The 15,688-nt window shown below is 31.9% G+C and overlaps 2 protein-coding genes across 15 annotated transcripts in view; one reads left to right on the plus strand and one right to left on the minus strand.

The window, feature by feature from the left end:
- The window catches only part of LOC148622936 (coiled-coil domain-containing protein 87-like), a 40,724-nt gene extending 38,713 nt beyond the window's left edge, over positions 1-2,011 (minus strand). For all 12 annotated transcript variants that reach the window (XM_088573299.1, XM_088573290.1, XM_088573297.1 and 9 more), the window contains exon 1: positions 1,915-2,011. The gene's annotated coding sequence lies outside the window, so the exon portion shown is untranslated. The remainder of the gene's footprint in view (positions 1-1,914) is intronic.
- A 4,150-nt stretch (positions 2,012-6,161) lies between these two features.
- Positions 6,162-11,869, plus strand: LOC148622937 (tRNA (adenine(37)-N6)-methyltransferase-like). 3 transcript variants are annotated; one of them, XM_088573300.1, is made up of 5 exons: positions 6,235-6,250; positions 7,040-7,131; positions 7,890-8,078; positions 9,123-9,280; positions 9,975-11,869. In XM_088573300.1, the coding sequence occupies exons 2-5, from the start codon at positions 7,079-7,081 to the stop codon at positions 10,730-10,732; spliced, it is 1,158 nt and encodes a 385-aa protein (XP_088429426.1). In that variant the 5' UTR covers positions 6,235-6,250; positions 7,040-7,078; the 3' UTR covers positions 10,733-11,869. The 3 variants fall into 3 exon arrangements, with proteins under 3 accessions (XP_088429427.1, XP_088429426.1, XP_088429428.1); XM_088573301.1 differs by lacking the exon at positions 7,040-7,131 and having other exon boundaries at positions 6,162-6,250; XM_088573302.1 differs by lacking the exon at positions 6,235-6,250 and having other exon boundaries at positions 7,055-7,180.
- The last annotated feature ends 3,819 nt before the right edge of the window (positions 11,870-15,688 follow it).

The raw sequence follows: 15,688 nt of genomic DNA on the forward strand, positions 1-15,688 counted from the left end.
GAAATAATAACATCAAAACATTTTTAGGGTCAGAAAGTCACATGTTTGAATATGGTTAATTGAAGAGTATTGTATAATTGACCAATCTACCAAATCTGAAAAAAATATTATTGACAAAAAAATTTGCATATAAATCCTGTTCCTCCTTAATAAAAAACAAAATCATAGCTTGGAAGCACTGAGAACCTAATTTCAGTCTGACAGGAAGTCAGTTTTCCGGAGCTTCCCATACAAAGTTTGGTATTTGCGGATCTTCTTCACTAAATTTAAATTAAAACTTGTTTTTACTTTTTCTTGAGATGGTCATGGAAGACATAAAAACAACATAGGAGAGTTATTGATGATGTCATCACTTACATGTACCTGTAATTTGGTTTTGATTGGCAAAAAAATCATTAAGTGGCATGGGGCATCAACTTTAAATATTCATAACATTTTTATTTTTAAAGATAATTGAAAAATTCTATTGCCTACCTAAACTGCAAATAAAATGCTTTTCATCAGTGAAAATTTCAGATAAATACTCAGTGATAAGGATATATAAAAACAAAATTTAAATAAAAAAGATAGAGGAAAACTGTGGATTATATATAAACATTGCTTCAAATTCATTTTTCAAGCAACAGAATAATTTGCAGACACAATATACAATTATGGCCCTCTGAGGAGATGAATATCCAAAATTGTCAACCCGAACTAGGGTTATTTCCCCCGAGGGCTTTATGGTTTGAATTATGAATTATTTCATCTACATAAAACATTTTACAGAACCAAAATTGGACATACACACGTAAAATAGTTATTTTAAGTTTTGAAAATAGAGATTCTTATCCTAAAATTTTAATTGTTTATTTATCTTTGAATGTATTTGAATGAAACATACATGTATTCAACTTATTGAGTTCAAAATCAAAGGTAAACAATCACAAAAGGTAAGGTGCATGTACATTTTGTGTTCCTTGATTAAATATTTAATTTGATGACATAATTAATTTATTTACTCAATGAGAGACTCTTACAGTGATTACAATGGTATTTAAGTACAGTTTGCATTCAACTTCATATCAGTGCAATAAAATATTCTAGCAGCAAATTATGGTTTCTCTCCATTCCAGACTCTAAAACTTCTCCCATTCACTGAATCCTAGATTATGCCCTGCTAGACTGCTTGGTGGCAAGCCAGCAACAAACGCAAAGTCAATAGGGTATGTAAGTCTTGTCATGCGACTCAGTAATTTCATGAGAATGGGTCCTCGTCAACCATTCAAATGCATGGAGATTCGTCATTAACACATCAATGGGTTCAATACTAAATGCAAAATATCTTTTTGTGTAATAATACTGATAAAATCATGACAAATATCTACCTCTCCAGGATAAAAATGTTAAGAAAAGCATAAAATAGAATATTTTGCATTGTGATACAGCGTTTCGATTTCCCGGAAGTAAACAATAAATTGCAGATAGGTCTTCAGATTTCAATACATTCTACATTGGAAATTCTGGAAGGAAACTGAAACTAGAATGAGACTTACAAGCCTACTTAATAGTATCAACTAGCTATTTAAATCTCACTATCTACATGTAGCCTTGTAGGCTACAATGCTGGAAGGCCGTCCTGCCACATAAAATTTTTTTTGCCAAATATGAAATATCCTTTTCCAGTCGTGTAGTCTTTAGACCAGACAGGGTGAAATCATATCAGTGGTATATGATTAAACCAATTTGTGCATGAGGGGATAGCTTTTTGACACATGTGCTTGTCTTAAACCCATTTATATACAAGTAGAAAGACTTTCCGCCATGTTGTTTACTCTCGCAACAGTTTAGAGTCAATTATATACTTTTCAAATCAACTAGAGTTTAATCAGCACTTTGTGAGAAAGGAAATTAAGTTTTTCATTTCTAACCTACCCAAAGGGAATTGTTTTCACTTCTTTTCTACATTTTTTACGATTTTGCAAGCACTGCCAAGTTTAAAGTGTTGCTATGCGTCTAAATGATCAAGATTAATAAAAAACCTTCATTCGATCCTCTTTTTTGTCGTCCCATATTTAGCTCAAAATTTAATATTTAAGTAAAATCTTAATGGATATATAAGAAGGGGGGGGGGTCGCTATACAAGAAGGGGGTCGCTCACTCATGTTGTCTCATCCACTGTCGTCCATTAAGATTTAATTTAATATACTATAACCTATCCTTATTTGCAAACGTTAGGATTTTTACTGTATTTTGTTCTACATTTAAGAACGAGTAATCCATATATAAATATAACAAGGAGAGTTCGCCGATCTCATCAGTGATGTCATATTCACTAATTTGCATACCATTAAGTGTCAAATTGTTTGGCAAATAAGCAACTAAATAAACAATTAACAATTTCATGATTAAAATCCCAATTTTCAAAACTTCATAGATTTGTTATTTTGTATCCAATTTTGGTTCTGTAAAATGTTTCATTTAGATAAAAGAATTCATATTTTATATGTGAATTTATAACTCTTTTAGTTGAAAAATAAATTTGAAATGAAATTTATAGGTAAACTTCTATTTCCGTAAAAAATCATTTTTAAATTTCATGCTCATGTAGTCTAATTACTGAATAGTTAAAAATTCCGTATAAAAAGAGTTTTATTGGCAATGTAGGGAACCAAAAGAACTTAATTTTCAATTATCTTAAAAATTGAAAAAAATATGATGATTTAATGTTGATGCCCCATGCCACTCAATGGATTTTTTGCCAACCAAAAAACCAAATCACAGGTAATTGATGACTTCACGAAGACCTCTACTATAGGTATGGCGTATATGTCAAAGAGACAACAACTACCATCGGGATGAAAATGTCACCTCAAGGCCACCCTTTGGTCTTCGATGAGTGCTGTTGAGACGGGAAGGTATAACCGACCCTTTGTATTTCCAGTGGACAAAAGATTTTGCAAATAGATATATAGTAAAAAAAAAATGATTGAAAGCGAAATTCATTTCGTTTTACACTGCACTGGGTAATCAGCTATTAGGGATAGGTGTACAAAGCTTTTGGGTAATAAAAATAAATTACCTACATAACACCTACACGAAGTCACAGTTAACTGTTTTACGTTTTCAACGCCGGATTCACGGTATTCTAACACAGATGCACGTGTAAACTTGTTAAGTTACGGTCGTTTCCTGAGAAAAAAGTGGGTATACAGCAGTACAAAACTTATAAACGTGACTGTCGGCCACATACTTTGTTATATGAGATTAATCATAATTCAAGGCAAGTCCTTATAATCTTAGATAATTACATAACATGAATTAAAACGAAAACTGCGGTTTTTTTTCAGATACAAAATTAAAAAAGTTATAAATCAAATGAAATCCTGAATGATCACGAAACCACATTTCTAACCAGTGTTGCCTATAAGACTTCTATATTTTATGTATTATATCAACTGCTACCGTTGCAACAGCAAAAGCGTCAATTATAAACCCGGCGTTAAATTAAAAATCCGTGATTTTGCAAATATGAGAGTATTGATGAACAATTTGAAAATGATGACTAAAGAAGTGTCTGGTATGCATCTTAAGAAGTTCCTGACAGACCGTTTTTTGGGGTGAAAGAGCTAACATTGAGACAAAAGTCACTTTGACTACAACTACACAAGCGGACGATCGCTACAGAACGTTTTCATTACAGATGCCGAATGTCAAGCGGCCAAATCATACAGATAAAGATTTCATAATCCGTTTAAGTTGCATGTAAATTAAATAACGTGAGTTGATATTTTGCGGTATTATTCAACTTTAACTCATTATAAAACTTATAATGATGGTTAATTAAATAAACTGTCATTCATATCAGAATAACTTACTTCCGCTAACCACATTTTTTTCTCAGGAAATAACCGTAAATTAACAAACACCGGCGTTAGAAATGTCGTGAATACAGTGTTGAAACCGTAGACAAGGAGAATATTTAAAATAAGTTTTCAAAACGGGACATTTTCTCCTAAGATTCTGAATACATTAAATATAAATTCGTACGGATTTCGTTGATAACGATTACCTCTTTATGTTTCTCTTTCACTGAATACGTATATTTATTATGCTCCTTATTTGGATTTCACAACAATGTTTATTTGCTATTGTCCAATAAAACTATATAATTTGATTTTATTTGATTGAGAAATTTTCTTAATTCCGTGCGTAGATGGGGTAAAAATCGATAATAATAGCCTGGAATGACATGCAGTATATATATAAGTAGAAGCCGGGGTTTAAATCTTTATTTGAAAATCAACTATTTTTAGGAAAAGGGGGATAGTTACGGAATCACAACTTCTTCCTATCCATGAGTGTGTGCTTTTGAACTTTTTGGGGCTAAAATTTGGGATATTAAAAAAAAAACACACCAACATCCGTCGCTAATAAAAATGGTTTGTACCTATAGTAAACAGTAACATACTGACGAAGTGGTGCATTAATGTATATACATGTTACATGTAAATTTCAATAACTAAACAAACCCATATTAAAGTCTGACAATTTATATACTAATATTCCGTGGTTAGTGTAACATATGAAAAACATGTGAAAGCATCTACAAATAACTGAGAACTAACTTAAATGTGGGAAGTCCCTAACTTTATATTTACTGATAGAATTACAATAACAAAAATATTTGCTGATTCTGCAGAATACATAGTTCTATCAGAACAGGGTTTGGTCTTCTATAATCAAAAGTTCAGTTTAAACATAATTCATAATTAGATCTGTCACTGTATCACCACTGGAGATCACAGTTCATCAACAGGCATATACTTCACTCTGTTTTCACAATTATCATCACTGATAAGAACGTATGTTATGACTATGAGAAAGTCCAGTTATCAATCTGTATATAAATCTAATGTCTGTTAATTAATAGGTCACTTCACTGTTCTGCAGTTCAACAAGCCCTCATCATTATTGAAAACAAAATAAACACTAGAGAATTAGTATTGTAAAATTTTCAGTCCTAACAATACACTATCAGTCGATAGGTTTGGTTGGTTGTATAAACTATCAGTTGATGTGTGTCTGGCTGTGTACACTATCAGTTGATAGATTTGGTTGGTTGTATAAACTATCAGTTGATTATGTCTGGTCGGTTGTATAAACCATCAGTTGATAGGTTTGGTTGGTTGTATAAACTATTAGTTGATATGTGTCTGGCTGTGTACACTATCAGTTGATAGGTTTGGTTGGTTGCATAAACTATCAGTTGATTATGTCTGGTCGGTTGTATATACTATCAGTTGATTATGTCTGGTCGGTTTTATAAACCATCAGTTGATGGGTTTGGTTGGTTGTATAAACTATCAGTTGATGGGTTTGGTTGGTTGTATAAACTATCAGTTGATAGGTATGGCTGTGTACACTATCAGTTGATAGGTTTGGTTGTGTACAAAATCATTTGTTAGGTTTGATTGCATTGTATCATGCAAAGAAATACCCCCAAAATTTCTGGTCTGCCCCCCTACAGGCATTAATTATCTTTGGTAACGCAATAGTACAGATGTGGTCATTAATGTATCTATTATCTCAGCAAGGTCTAAAGTTGCATTCTGGAGCGGTTTGTCTTGGCATGACAACGTCAGTTCATAAGTTAAAATTGGTTTTATACACTATCAGCATAGACCTATAATTATACACTATCAGTTGATAGGTTTGGTTGACTCCTTGTATAACAATGCAGTGCAAAATTGTATGGTTAATGGGAAGACTATATGATTCTGAGAGGGGGGCAAATTTTTCCAAGTCAAAAAAATTATTTCCACCCTGAAAAGTTATTAGGCATTTATTTTCAAGTTACCAGCAAGGGTACGAATATTTATTTTAAAGCATCTGTCAAAGTAAGAATATCATTTATTTCCTAGTATGATAAGGCCAGATTTTTTTTGTTCGAGAATAAAGAATGTATTTTCAAAATCTGCCAGCCCCAGCCCGTCGTACCCAAACGACTTGATCTACATTTGAACGCGTGTATAGATTCTACAGTCTAAAATAATACACTGAAAAAAAAATGATCATCTTGAATGTCCATCATTCAATGCTAGCGTATCATTGCAGGTCCTTTAAAATAATGAGCTGAGCGTCAGCCCGACAGGTTAAAAGAGATGACACAACATAAGGGACGAAATGGACACATCTTCATGATCTGCCAAGTGTTTGCATTGATCAATAATATCCCAAAACTGTAAGAGGACAGAAATTAAATATATAGGTATTCTTAAAAATGATAATGCCTTTGACAGTTTTACATCAACTATTATTTATTTGTCTTCATAATTTAGGAAAATTTTAACAGTTTAAGACACAAGCTTTTTTCATTTATTGTCATTACAATACATACCTGTTAACCTTTTGAATGCTCAAACTCAAAAAGGAAAATTATCTCCTTCTTTACAGCTTTTTAGCGTCACAACCTTTTTACAGGAAAAAAGGATAATTTTGCTAGAAATCCAAGTACAAAGATAAGACAAAGATATAAAATCTATGATAATCATGTTAATCTTCAATGTTTCTCAAATCAAAATTTGAGTAATTGTGTGTAGTATAAATAAAAGGATTAATTATTGGCAGTAGCTGCTCGTCCATGCATTCGTGGACGGGGAGCCTCCACAGGCTAATTGTTTCCCACATCCGTTTGAGTCAATAACACATGGAATCATGCTGGAAATGGTTCATTTACATTAGTAATGTGAAAATTGTGAGAAATTCTTTTTAACAAATATATACAAAATGATACAAATACAATTTAAATCATAACTAATGTAACAAATAACGGTTAAAATTTATTCAGAATGAATACAAAATACACATTTAACAAACTTGAGAGACTATTTTAAACAAAGTTTGCACATCGAGAAGGATTGTTTTGGCACATGATTCAGCCCGGCACATTTTCAGTCATATTGCTGCCATTCCAGACGGCGAATGTGAAACATATCCATTCAAACTGGTCCTTCTTTCTTCCGTGCATTTTTTAACACATGTGATATTTATATTTTAGGCCAAGATTTTATTAATTTTTTTAAACATATGCTAAGACATGGGAGACCTTCCCAAAAGGGAGATTGATCCAAATAGAGGGAGGCTTAACAGGTACATGTATATCATTTAAGATACATGTACAAAAAAAAGATCCTTGCAGGTATTACAAGATTTAACTCCCTGTCACACTGAAAACAGGCTCTCAGTTGTGAGATCAAAGGTTAAATTCAATTTTTGTATTTAATCCTCGAAGCTAGCGGATGTTTTCAAAGACTGGTGTAGTTCTCAAAAGTATTACAAAGAATACAAGAATGAAGCTCCCATGATGCTATAGTTAGCACTCATGATTTCATGATTTTACTGTACATGCACTCAACCAGATATTACTGTTTTTTTTTTTCTGGATATAAGTACAGTGTATACAGGACCCAGTTGATAATACAACCATATAACTTGTGGGGCTTCATTAGAGATATTAAAATCTTAATCAGAAATTTCTCTTCCTTGTACTCTAAGTTGTTTTAGATTATCTAGTATCTTAATGGAAAACCACAAAATTTTAGAAAGTGATTTCATTATCATGAACTCATATAGAACCTCCTGCAGGTTTTGGGGAGTGTGTTACAAATCCCAATTTTTAGGGTAATCTGTAGATTTGGGAGAGTTCTGATTATGGTTTGCATAGAGAAACAATTTGTTTTTTTTTGTGGTATATTCAGGATGAAAAACACATGAAAGTGGCAAGGCCTATTATTTTTAACATACACATGTACTGTTGTTTGTATTTCAACTGTTGATGGCACAATGCTTTATGAGTTTGCACAATATTTATTTAATTGAAATGAAAATCACCTTTTTTTTTATTTCAGCATGGCTACCAGTACATGTATTCCTATGAATCCTATAGGGTATATGAAATCTGTTTTTTCATACAAAAATGGAACTCCAAGACAGCCTTCTTTGTGTCCGTTTGCAAGAGGTACACTGACTTTGGACAAAAGTTTGTTTACAAACCCTGAACATTCACTGGAAGACTTGGAAGAATTTTCTCATGTGTGGTATGTCATTATAGTACATATACGAAAATATACAAATGTATTCAGTTAAATTACTGTGTGTTGATCTCACTGTTATAAATTAACTGTTTTTCTTCATTTTGAAAGTACATTTAAATTTTTTTCAATGAAAATGCTTGAAAAGAGGAGCATTAAACAGTTTTTGTTAAGAAATAAGTATGCAAGCTGATAAACATATATTCAAAAGACAATCAGTGTGGGTGTAATGACTTTCAAATACATAGATTCTCCTACAGTATTTAATGGTTAAATTATTTCTCCACCTGAGAAGGTAAAATTAAGATTCTCAACATGTGAGCTTTAGTGAGAATGTTAAATTCTTAATTCTACAAAGTCATTAGAGAGTGGGAAAATAGTTTAAATCAAGAATAGACTGTTGGAGAATGGTTTTTCTAAGAAAATCTGTAGAAAACTTCAGAAAAGGCTTTATACACTCTATTGGTCTACTGAAGAAAAAATATGGAAAGTATTTGTATGAGGCATGTTTTTTTCACAATGACCTAGTGTTATGAGTCCAATTGCAAAAATACATGTACATAGAAGAAGACAACATTTAATTGCGAAACAATCTGATTCACTAACTAAAATGTTTGATATAATCAGTTTCACTCTTTTCCTGAACCAATACACATATTTCTTTTAACCTGCCTGTACCTTTCATGTTCCATGGTGCGTTTATTCTGCTGATAATTTTGGATGTTGTAAGCAGTTAATTCCTCAGTTTCAGTCTTGCTGGATACATTCTTATTCAAAAAGAACAAAGTGAATTGAAAAAAAAAAGATTCAATATACTATTAGCTTTATTACAAGGACAGCTTATTTTATTTTGAAGGTACATATATTTATAAGAATTTCTTTCTTGTTTATACTTCGGCAGAGCTTAAATGTGATACTCATCTTCTATACAAATAATAGTACATATAATTTTGAAATATTCAACACCCTGTATTTGTATATAAAGTAGCCTATTTGCAGAATAAATTGAAAAAAATTTGATGAAGAATTTTTTTTATTTTCATTTAACAGGGTGATATTTGTATTCCACAAAAACAACAATAAGTTTACAAAAGCTAAAGTTAAACCTCCCAGACTGAATGGTAGACGTGTTGGTGTGTTTTCTACCAGATCTCCTTACAGACCTAACCCTATAGGACTAACACTGGCCAAACTGGACAAAATACATGGTACTCCTCCTCTTTTTACATGTATACTACCACAAAAAATTACGGAGCCATACCCTAAAAAATTGTCTTTTATTTTGGGTTCAAATCTTAAAATTATTTTTTTTATTGGATTCCATTATATAAATCTCATCTGCTTTAAGAATTATGCTTACCGAATTAACCCTATCATTTACTGTTTTTGAGATAATGAGGTACAAAGTGATCAATGAACACAACCTGATGCAGAAACTTTATACTTAAATTGAATTTCAAAATATTGTGCCATGTTTTGTCCAAAGGAGTTGTTGGATCCATAATGAACTGTAAGTCTGTATGTTTAGTGTGTCAAAAACTAATATTGTGTCGACACTTGCCTCAAGTAAACAGAGATTAATTGGCTGCTGTCGTATCATTCTGTGCTTGGCAATGATTTTTGTTACTGTTCATCAAACAATGTAAGAAAGAAAAGAATGAAGAAGTTAAATCTGATATACAAAAAACTTGAGTGAAATGAAATAAAATAATGCCATTAAATAATTAAATTGGATTAACTTAAAAGTGTTTAATGGAGAAAATTGACAAATTTTTGCTGGTGATACATGCTGAATTATGGGAAAATATATGTTATCAATTGTTCTGAAATTCATACAATGAAAATATTGATATAATGCTTAATATGAAAGAATGACTGTGGCTTGTATGTATTTTGTTTCAGATTCAACTGTTTACTTAAGTGGAATAGACTTGCTAGATGGTACACCAGTTATAGACATAAAGCCATATATTCCATCTTATGATGTTCCAAATAATAACCCCAAGCTAAGTGTTTGTGACAGTGACTTAAGTGACTGCTGTGAAACAAAGAAAGTGATAGATGAAAACCAGTCTGATAGATCCACAACTATTAATGATGAAGTAATTAAAACTGATTCCAGTCAGTATGAAGAAGATGCTAGAGTTAAAAATGACACAAATTTTGATAAAAGCTCTTCATCTAATGCTAATGAAAAGATAATAAAAGGCAATCAAACTGTTACTAAAGAAAGTTATTTTATGAAGGAAGTTAGTGAAGAGAAAATTTTAGTCAATAATGAACCAGAGTACAGCCAACCTGATTTACCCTCAGCAGTAACGACTAAAACTGCAGACTGGCTAATGTCACCTCCTGTTAATACATTAAATGTTCGATTTACACATTTTGCCATGGAACAGTTAAAACAGTATTCAAAATCATCTAATAGTGACAAATTTCACTTAAGATATCTGAAATCATGTGATGAAGTTTTGAAAGCTATAAGTGACATATTGTGTCAAGATCCACGATCAGTTTATCGTAGAAAACATTGTGTAGATAGTTTGTATTACTTTGTTGTAGATACTGTACATGTAACTGCTTGGTTTGACAGTCATGTTGCTGAAGTGGTCAGAATTCAACCTGTGTCTGATGTAGAATATTTACAAATTCACCAGTAATTAGTAAAATACTCTGAATTATCATGTTTTGAATGACTTTTTCCCTTACAAGTGAGCGTACCTTCATTCATGTTAGTTTGAAATACATACAGAACTTGTCACTTCTCAGATTTGGTCTCCACTTTCCAGAAGAAAGACTTAGGATTTATTAGTCCAAATTTCCTCTGACCCTGCAACCCTCCTTTTTTTCATTTGGATATCAATATCCAAATGAAAAAAAGGAGGAAATTCTGACTAAGGATTTGTGTAAGTGAATAGGGAATTGTCTTCCTTTGCATTTTTCTGGTATTAATATTGATTCAGGTAAATTGTACCTACATGTACTTATGTCTGTCACTAGATATTCCTAATTTTTCTAAAAGATGAAATTAAGGGAACAAACTTGAATATTAAAAAGAACATGCATGTAGGTCAACAAAATTTGATTTGGAGAAAATTGAGCCTTAATGGTGACATTTTTTTATACAACTTTGTATAGGTTATGTTGGAAATTATCTTTATTTCCCATGCTATTAAAATGCCTGTCTATGGAATTACTTAAAAATTTGTATGAACTATACTTATCCAACATTCTTTCATATTTCAAAAAGAAAATTAGTGGTCACCAAGGATTTTTTTGTAAGAATAAAAAAGAACTAAAATTCCTATTTAATTTTCCTGCCAAATAGTAATATGTCATAAATTTTTACACCATTTCAAACATTATTTACTCATTGAAAATATATGATTTTCTTTACAATTTTGCTAGATGAAAAGATATATCTTAAAGGGATATTATTAAAATCAACTGCAATTTGTAATTAGCATTTTGAATTGCTACAAATAAAAAAAATGTAACCAGAGGCTCCAAGGAGGCTTATTAGCTCACCTGTGCATTGAAATTCTAAACATTCTCTAAATGTAACAAGATAGGGAAAATGTTTGGTAAACTGTAATTTTCTATGAGAAGAAAGTCACTAGGCACTAATGAGAGTTCAAAAGTCAGACTGACCCTTGAAAAAACTCCTCAACTTTCTTTACATGTAATTCTCATTATTGTAGCTTATATGGCAATTGAAAATCTGATGTAATTTTCAGACTTGAAACTAAGAAGACCAATAAAAATCTTATTTCTGTAAAATAAATCTATTGCATAAATCCTTCCTACCTTAGTTAATAAGTACATTTTTGCCTCCCTTGGTAACACGGCATGTGGACATAGAGATGCTGGGTATCTGAGTTTTCAGATTTCTGCTTGTCTGTCTGTGACATGTCAGACAATATAAGTACTTTTACCCAGTTGTATTTTAAGGATTTTGATTAACCAGAAATGGATGATATTTTTGGATGTTGGCATTTAGACCAAGTGCTAATTTGTGTGCTTAACTGTCATTTTGGGCAAAGTTATAACCTTACATTAATGAGTGGCTAAGGACTTAGTGAACCTACACCAAATTTACATATGACAACTTAGGAACTTCTTGGCCATCAATCTTTTATAGCTCTCCAACACAAAATAAAACATAACCTTTTCAAAATTCTTTTTACACATCCCCTGCAAGTGGGAGGTATATAGATTAGTGATCAATATGTCCATCCATTTGCCCATCCTCAGTTCTAATCCACAACTCATTTGAAACTCCTGAATGGAATTTGATGAAAATTTCACAAATCCTTTATTACATGATGCCATTGTGACCTCCTTTTTTGTTTTTCCATCTGAATGACTTGAGGGTTTTCCTGATGCAAGCAATAGACTTTGTCATTTGTGGACCAAAAGGGGGTGGTGGGTTGCATCTTCTAATGTGGATGTCCTCATGTCCGCTGAAACTGCTAAGTAAAAAATTTAATGAAACTTTCACAGAATCTTTTCCACATGATGCCATGGTTCGAATCCTATGTTGTGTTTACGTCTGAATGCCTTAAATACCTATTTCTTGGTAGAGGAGTGGGGTTATCACTGAGTTTTGCTTACAGTTTTTTTTCTAGTTTTAAAGATATTGTTATAATTACATATGTACGACTGAACAAATTTCCTTGATAGTCAAGGAAAACTCCTACCCCTCAGACAACCCCCCTCCCATTCTTAAGTTATTTATAAATTAACACCACTACCAAAACGTTCTTACATGTATTTACTTCCTCTATTTATGGATGTACTATAATTGAAATGTTCAAAAATTTCAATGTACATATTAATTTAATACCTCAAATTTATTAATCGCACCCATTTGATACTGAAGTGTCATACATGTACTTTCTCCTGCACGTCGTCAATGATTGAAAAGAAGAGAAATTTCTTTTAGAGATAAATTGAATAGAGGAAATTGAAAGATATTGAAAGCTTCAGTTTGGTATTTAAAATATTAGTGTGGAGGTCGAAGTTCAGCGTGGATTCGCACGGTCTTCTTTTTAATATTTCATTTTGCGTTGTCTTACAGTTTATTACTTCAGTTCTATGTTAGTGATATAAAACAATTACGATTTCCAATTGCAAAAAAAGTGCAACTTAATATTTAATATAAAAAGATGATATTTTGTATGCAAAGAAAAAATATAGATGTACGCCATATTACAGATAAGTCTTTTAATTGCATTCTTATAGTGTTACTCTAGCATTTTAAGCTATTCGATTAGATTTGTCCCTGAATTAGTATCGCTGGGAGATATTTGAATGGTGCCATTCTAAGATGTTCTGAAATTGTGTAATCAGACTAGAAAATTAATCTGGTTATTGCTACATGTCTCACCTTGGTGTTAAATTAGGAAAATTCTATTAGATTCTCGTTCATTTTTGTTACAGATGCAGATTAAGTTAATGCCGTGAGGGATTTTTTTTTCTGATTGATGTGCTTGTATCTGATAGGATTGGAATTATTCTTCAGAATTGGTCAAGTATGGCAGAACTAAGAGCTGTTAATTATTACATATTTTTTAGTGTAGTCGTGTTGCTACATTTGTCAAGTTGTTCACAACTTCTTGTCGTCTATGGTAAAATGAAACAAATACCTGTATGTTTCCACGTATTGGGTTGATCAAAATCTTTTGACGCACACATCCGGGTATTTCTGTAAGTTATTCTTCTTCCTCGCAAAAATATAATGACCTTAAATAAACTATAATCCAGAGTATACTGGTATGTTGGTGTGTATACCGATGTATTGCACCTTACGGTTGTCTTGACCATATATACGTTTACAATTTTACACACCACACTCTTCCACATGAAAAGTTTAATATCTTATTCACAAATAAATAACAAATATTTCTGTAAAAAAAAAAACGGGAGTAGAAGATATGCATGTTTATATACTACTAGAAATGAGAATATTCATTTTGTTAAATATAACACAGCTTCAACAAGGAGTACTCGTTAAAATTTTGGAATTTGCGGTCATTTAAAACTGACATATCATTTAAACACTAACGGGAACAAAGTGCGCTACTCCAGGCCGATCTGTTTCTATATTGTATCCATAAAATTAAGTAAGAGTCTAGTTCGGGGTTGTCAATCCGATATGACGTAAAATCTTGGTGTCTTAAAAGCATATGTGAAATATCATCACTCTGTCAAGAAGGGTCGGTAAACAAATTTCATTCACCACAGTAACGATTTAAATTTGAAATTTGACTGTTTATCTATGTAGTGGTGCAAGTCATTTGTGGATTCTTACTACTTAATGGTCTTTTATGTTTTTTTCAAGAATAGCTATCCTCACAAATTTGTCATTTTAGGTAAACAAATTATAAAAAAGCTGCATGCTATACAGAGCAACAGGTGACCATTATGCTAGAATTTCTCATTGACAACATATTTGTCCTTTTGAAGGTTTATTTTTCAGAAAATTATCAGCATTCCAGTAAGCACTTACTGTGCTCCTCACTAAGCCTATCTGTTTCTTTAATTCATTCATATGAATTGGAGTGTCTTCAAAATCTTGTAAAATACAAGAAGTTTAAAAAAGCTAGATCCTTTTCACATATAGATATATTGACGATGCGCATTTCATCATCAATATACAATCCTAAATTTGGAGAATGGCCTTTTCCACCAGAACTAGAAATTAAGGAGACCACCGATACAGCTTCCTCCGTGCCAATTTTAGACCTTTACCTAATCTCGACGACAGTAGTAATCTCAGAACTAAAAGAAAAACAAACGAGACGATTTTGATTTTGAAATTATAAATTTCTTTTTCATGTGCAGTAACATACCAGCTTCCTAAGCATATGGTGATTGTTTTTTTCAATTGTTAAGGTATGTAGCCAATATTCTGAATTCTTCATGCGCCTTGCTGTATGAGAGGCAGGATTTTGGATCAAGGTTATGAAATAACTTCTCATATGGTGCCTGAAACAGTTTTATTTCTGATATTATGTTTCTGACAAGACAAAAAGATTATAGATGATGGATTTTCATAATTTCATCAATATTTTTGCACCGTTTGACTACTGGTTCTACCAACTTTGCATTTTTGCCACTATGAAAGGAAAGTTTACAATCGTAAAATCAAAATCATCACGTTTGTCATAAAGTGTAGATTTTAATATCGGTTAATAAGTTTGACATGTGAAAGTGTGATGTACAAGATTCCAAAATCAAAAGCGTCTACTACCTTTACCAGAAGAGTGTCATTGCCGTAGGTCTTTTTTTTTAAGAATCCACATTTGATTTACGTCACTTGTAGAGAAGGCTTTATCACAGTCACTCTAAATTCATCTTTCATTCCTTTGAATAAAGCAGTGAGGGGTTTGAAACTGGTACAGAAATTATTGTCCTTGAAGAACAATCATTTATAATTTTTCTTTGTACGGGGATTTAATTTTATTTTGAAAACCATGAAAGGAAGAAAGCCAGAAATTATTATGAATCATGAATGATTCTTATGACTAGACCATGACATATATTTCCAATAGGCATGTCCTTTCATTTGTGATTTTCTAGGAAAAAAATGGTTTGTTCTCTTTTTTTAAAAC

This window comes from Perna viridis, chromosome 3 (assembly GCF_037379345.1).
Source record: "Perna viridis isolate PV_CMFRI_1.1 ecotype Kerala chromosome 3, ASM3737934v1, whole genome shotgun sequence".
Taxonomy (NCBI): Eukaryota; Metazoa; Mollusca; class Bivalvia; order Mytilida; family Mytilidae; genus Perna; species Perna viridis.

Bases quoted from the DNA above. Each gene is read 5' to 3' on its own strand.
- LOC148622937 (XM_088573300.1), top strand. From the start codon at position 7,079: ATGGGAGACCTTCCCAAAAGGGAGATTGATCCAAATAGAGGGAGGCTT. The intron at 7,132-7,889 runs GTACATGTATAT...TTTTTATTTCAG, and splicing joins AATAGAGGGAGGCTTAACAG to CATGGCTACCAGTACATGTA. The intron at 8,079-9,122 runs GTATGTCATTAT...TTCATTTAACAG, and splicing joins GAAGAATTTTCTCATGTGTG to GGTGATATTTGTATTCCACA.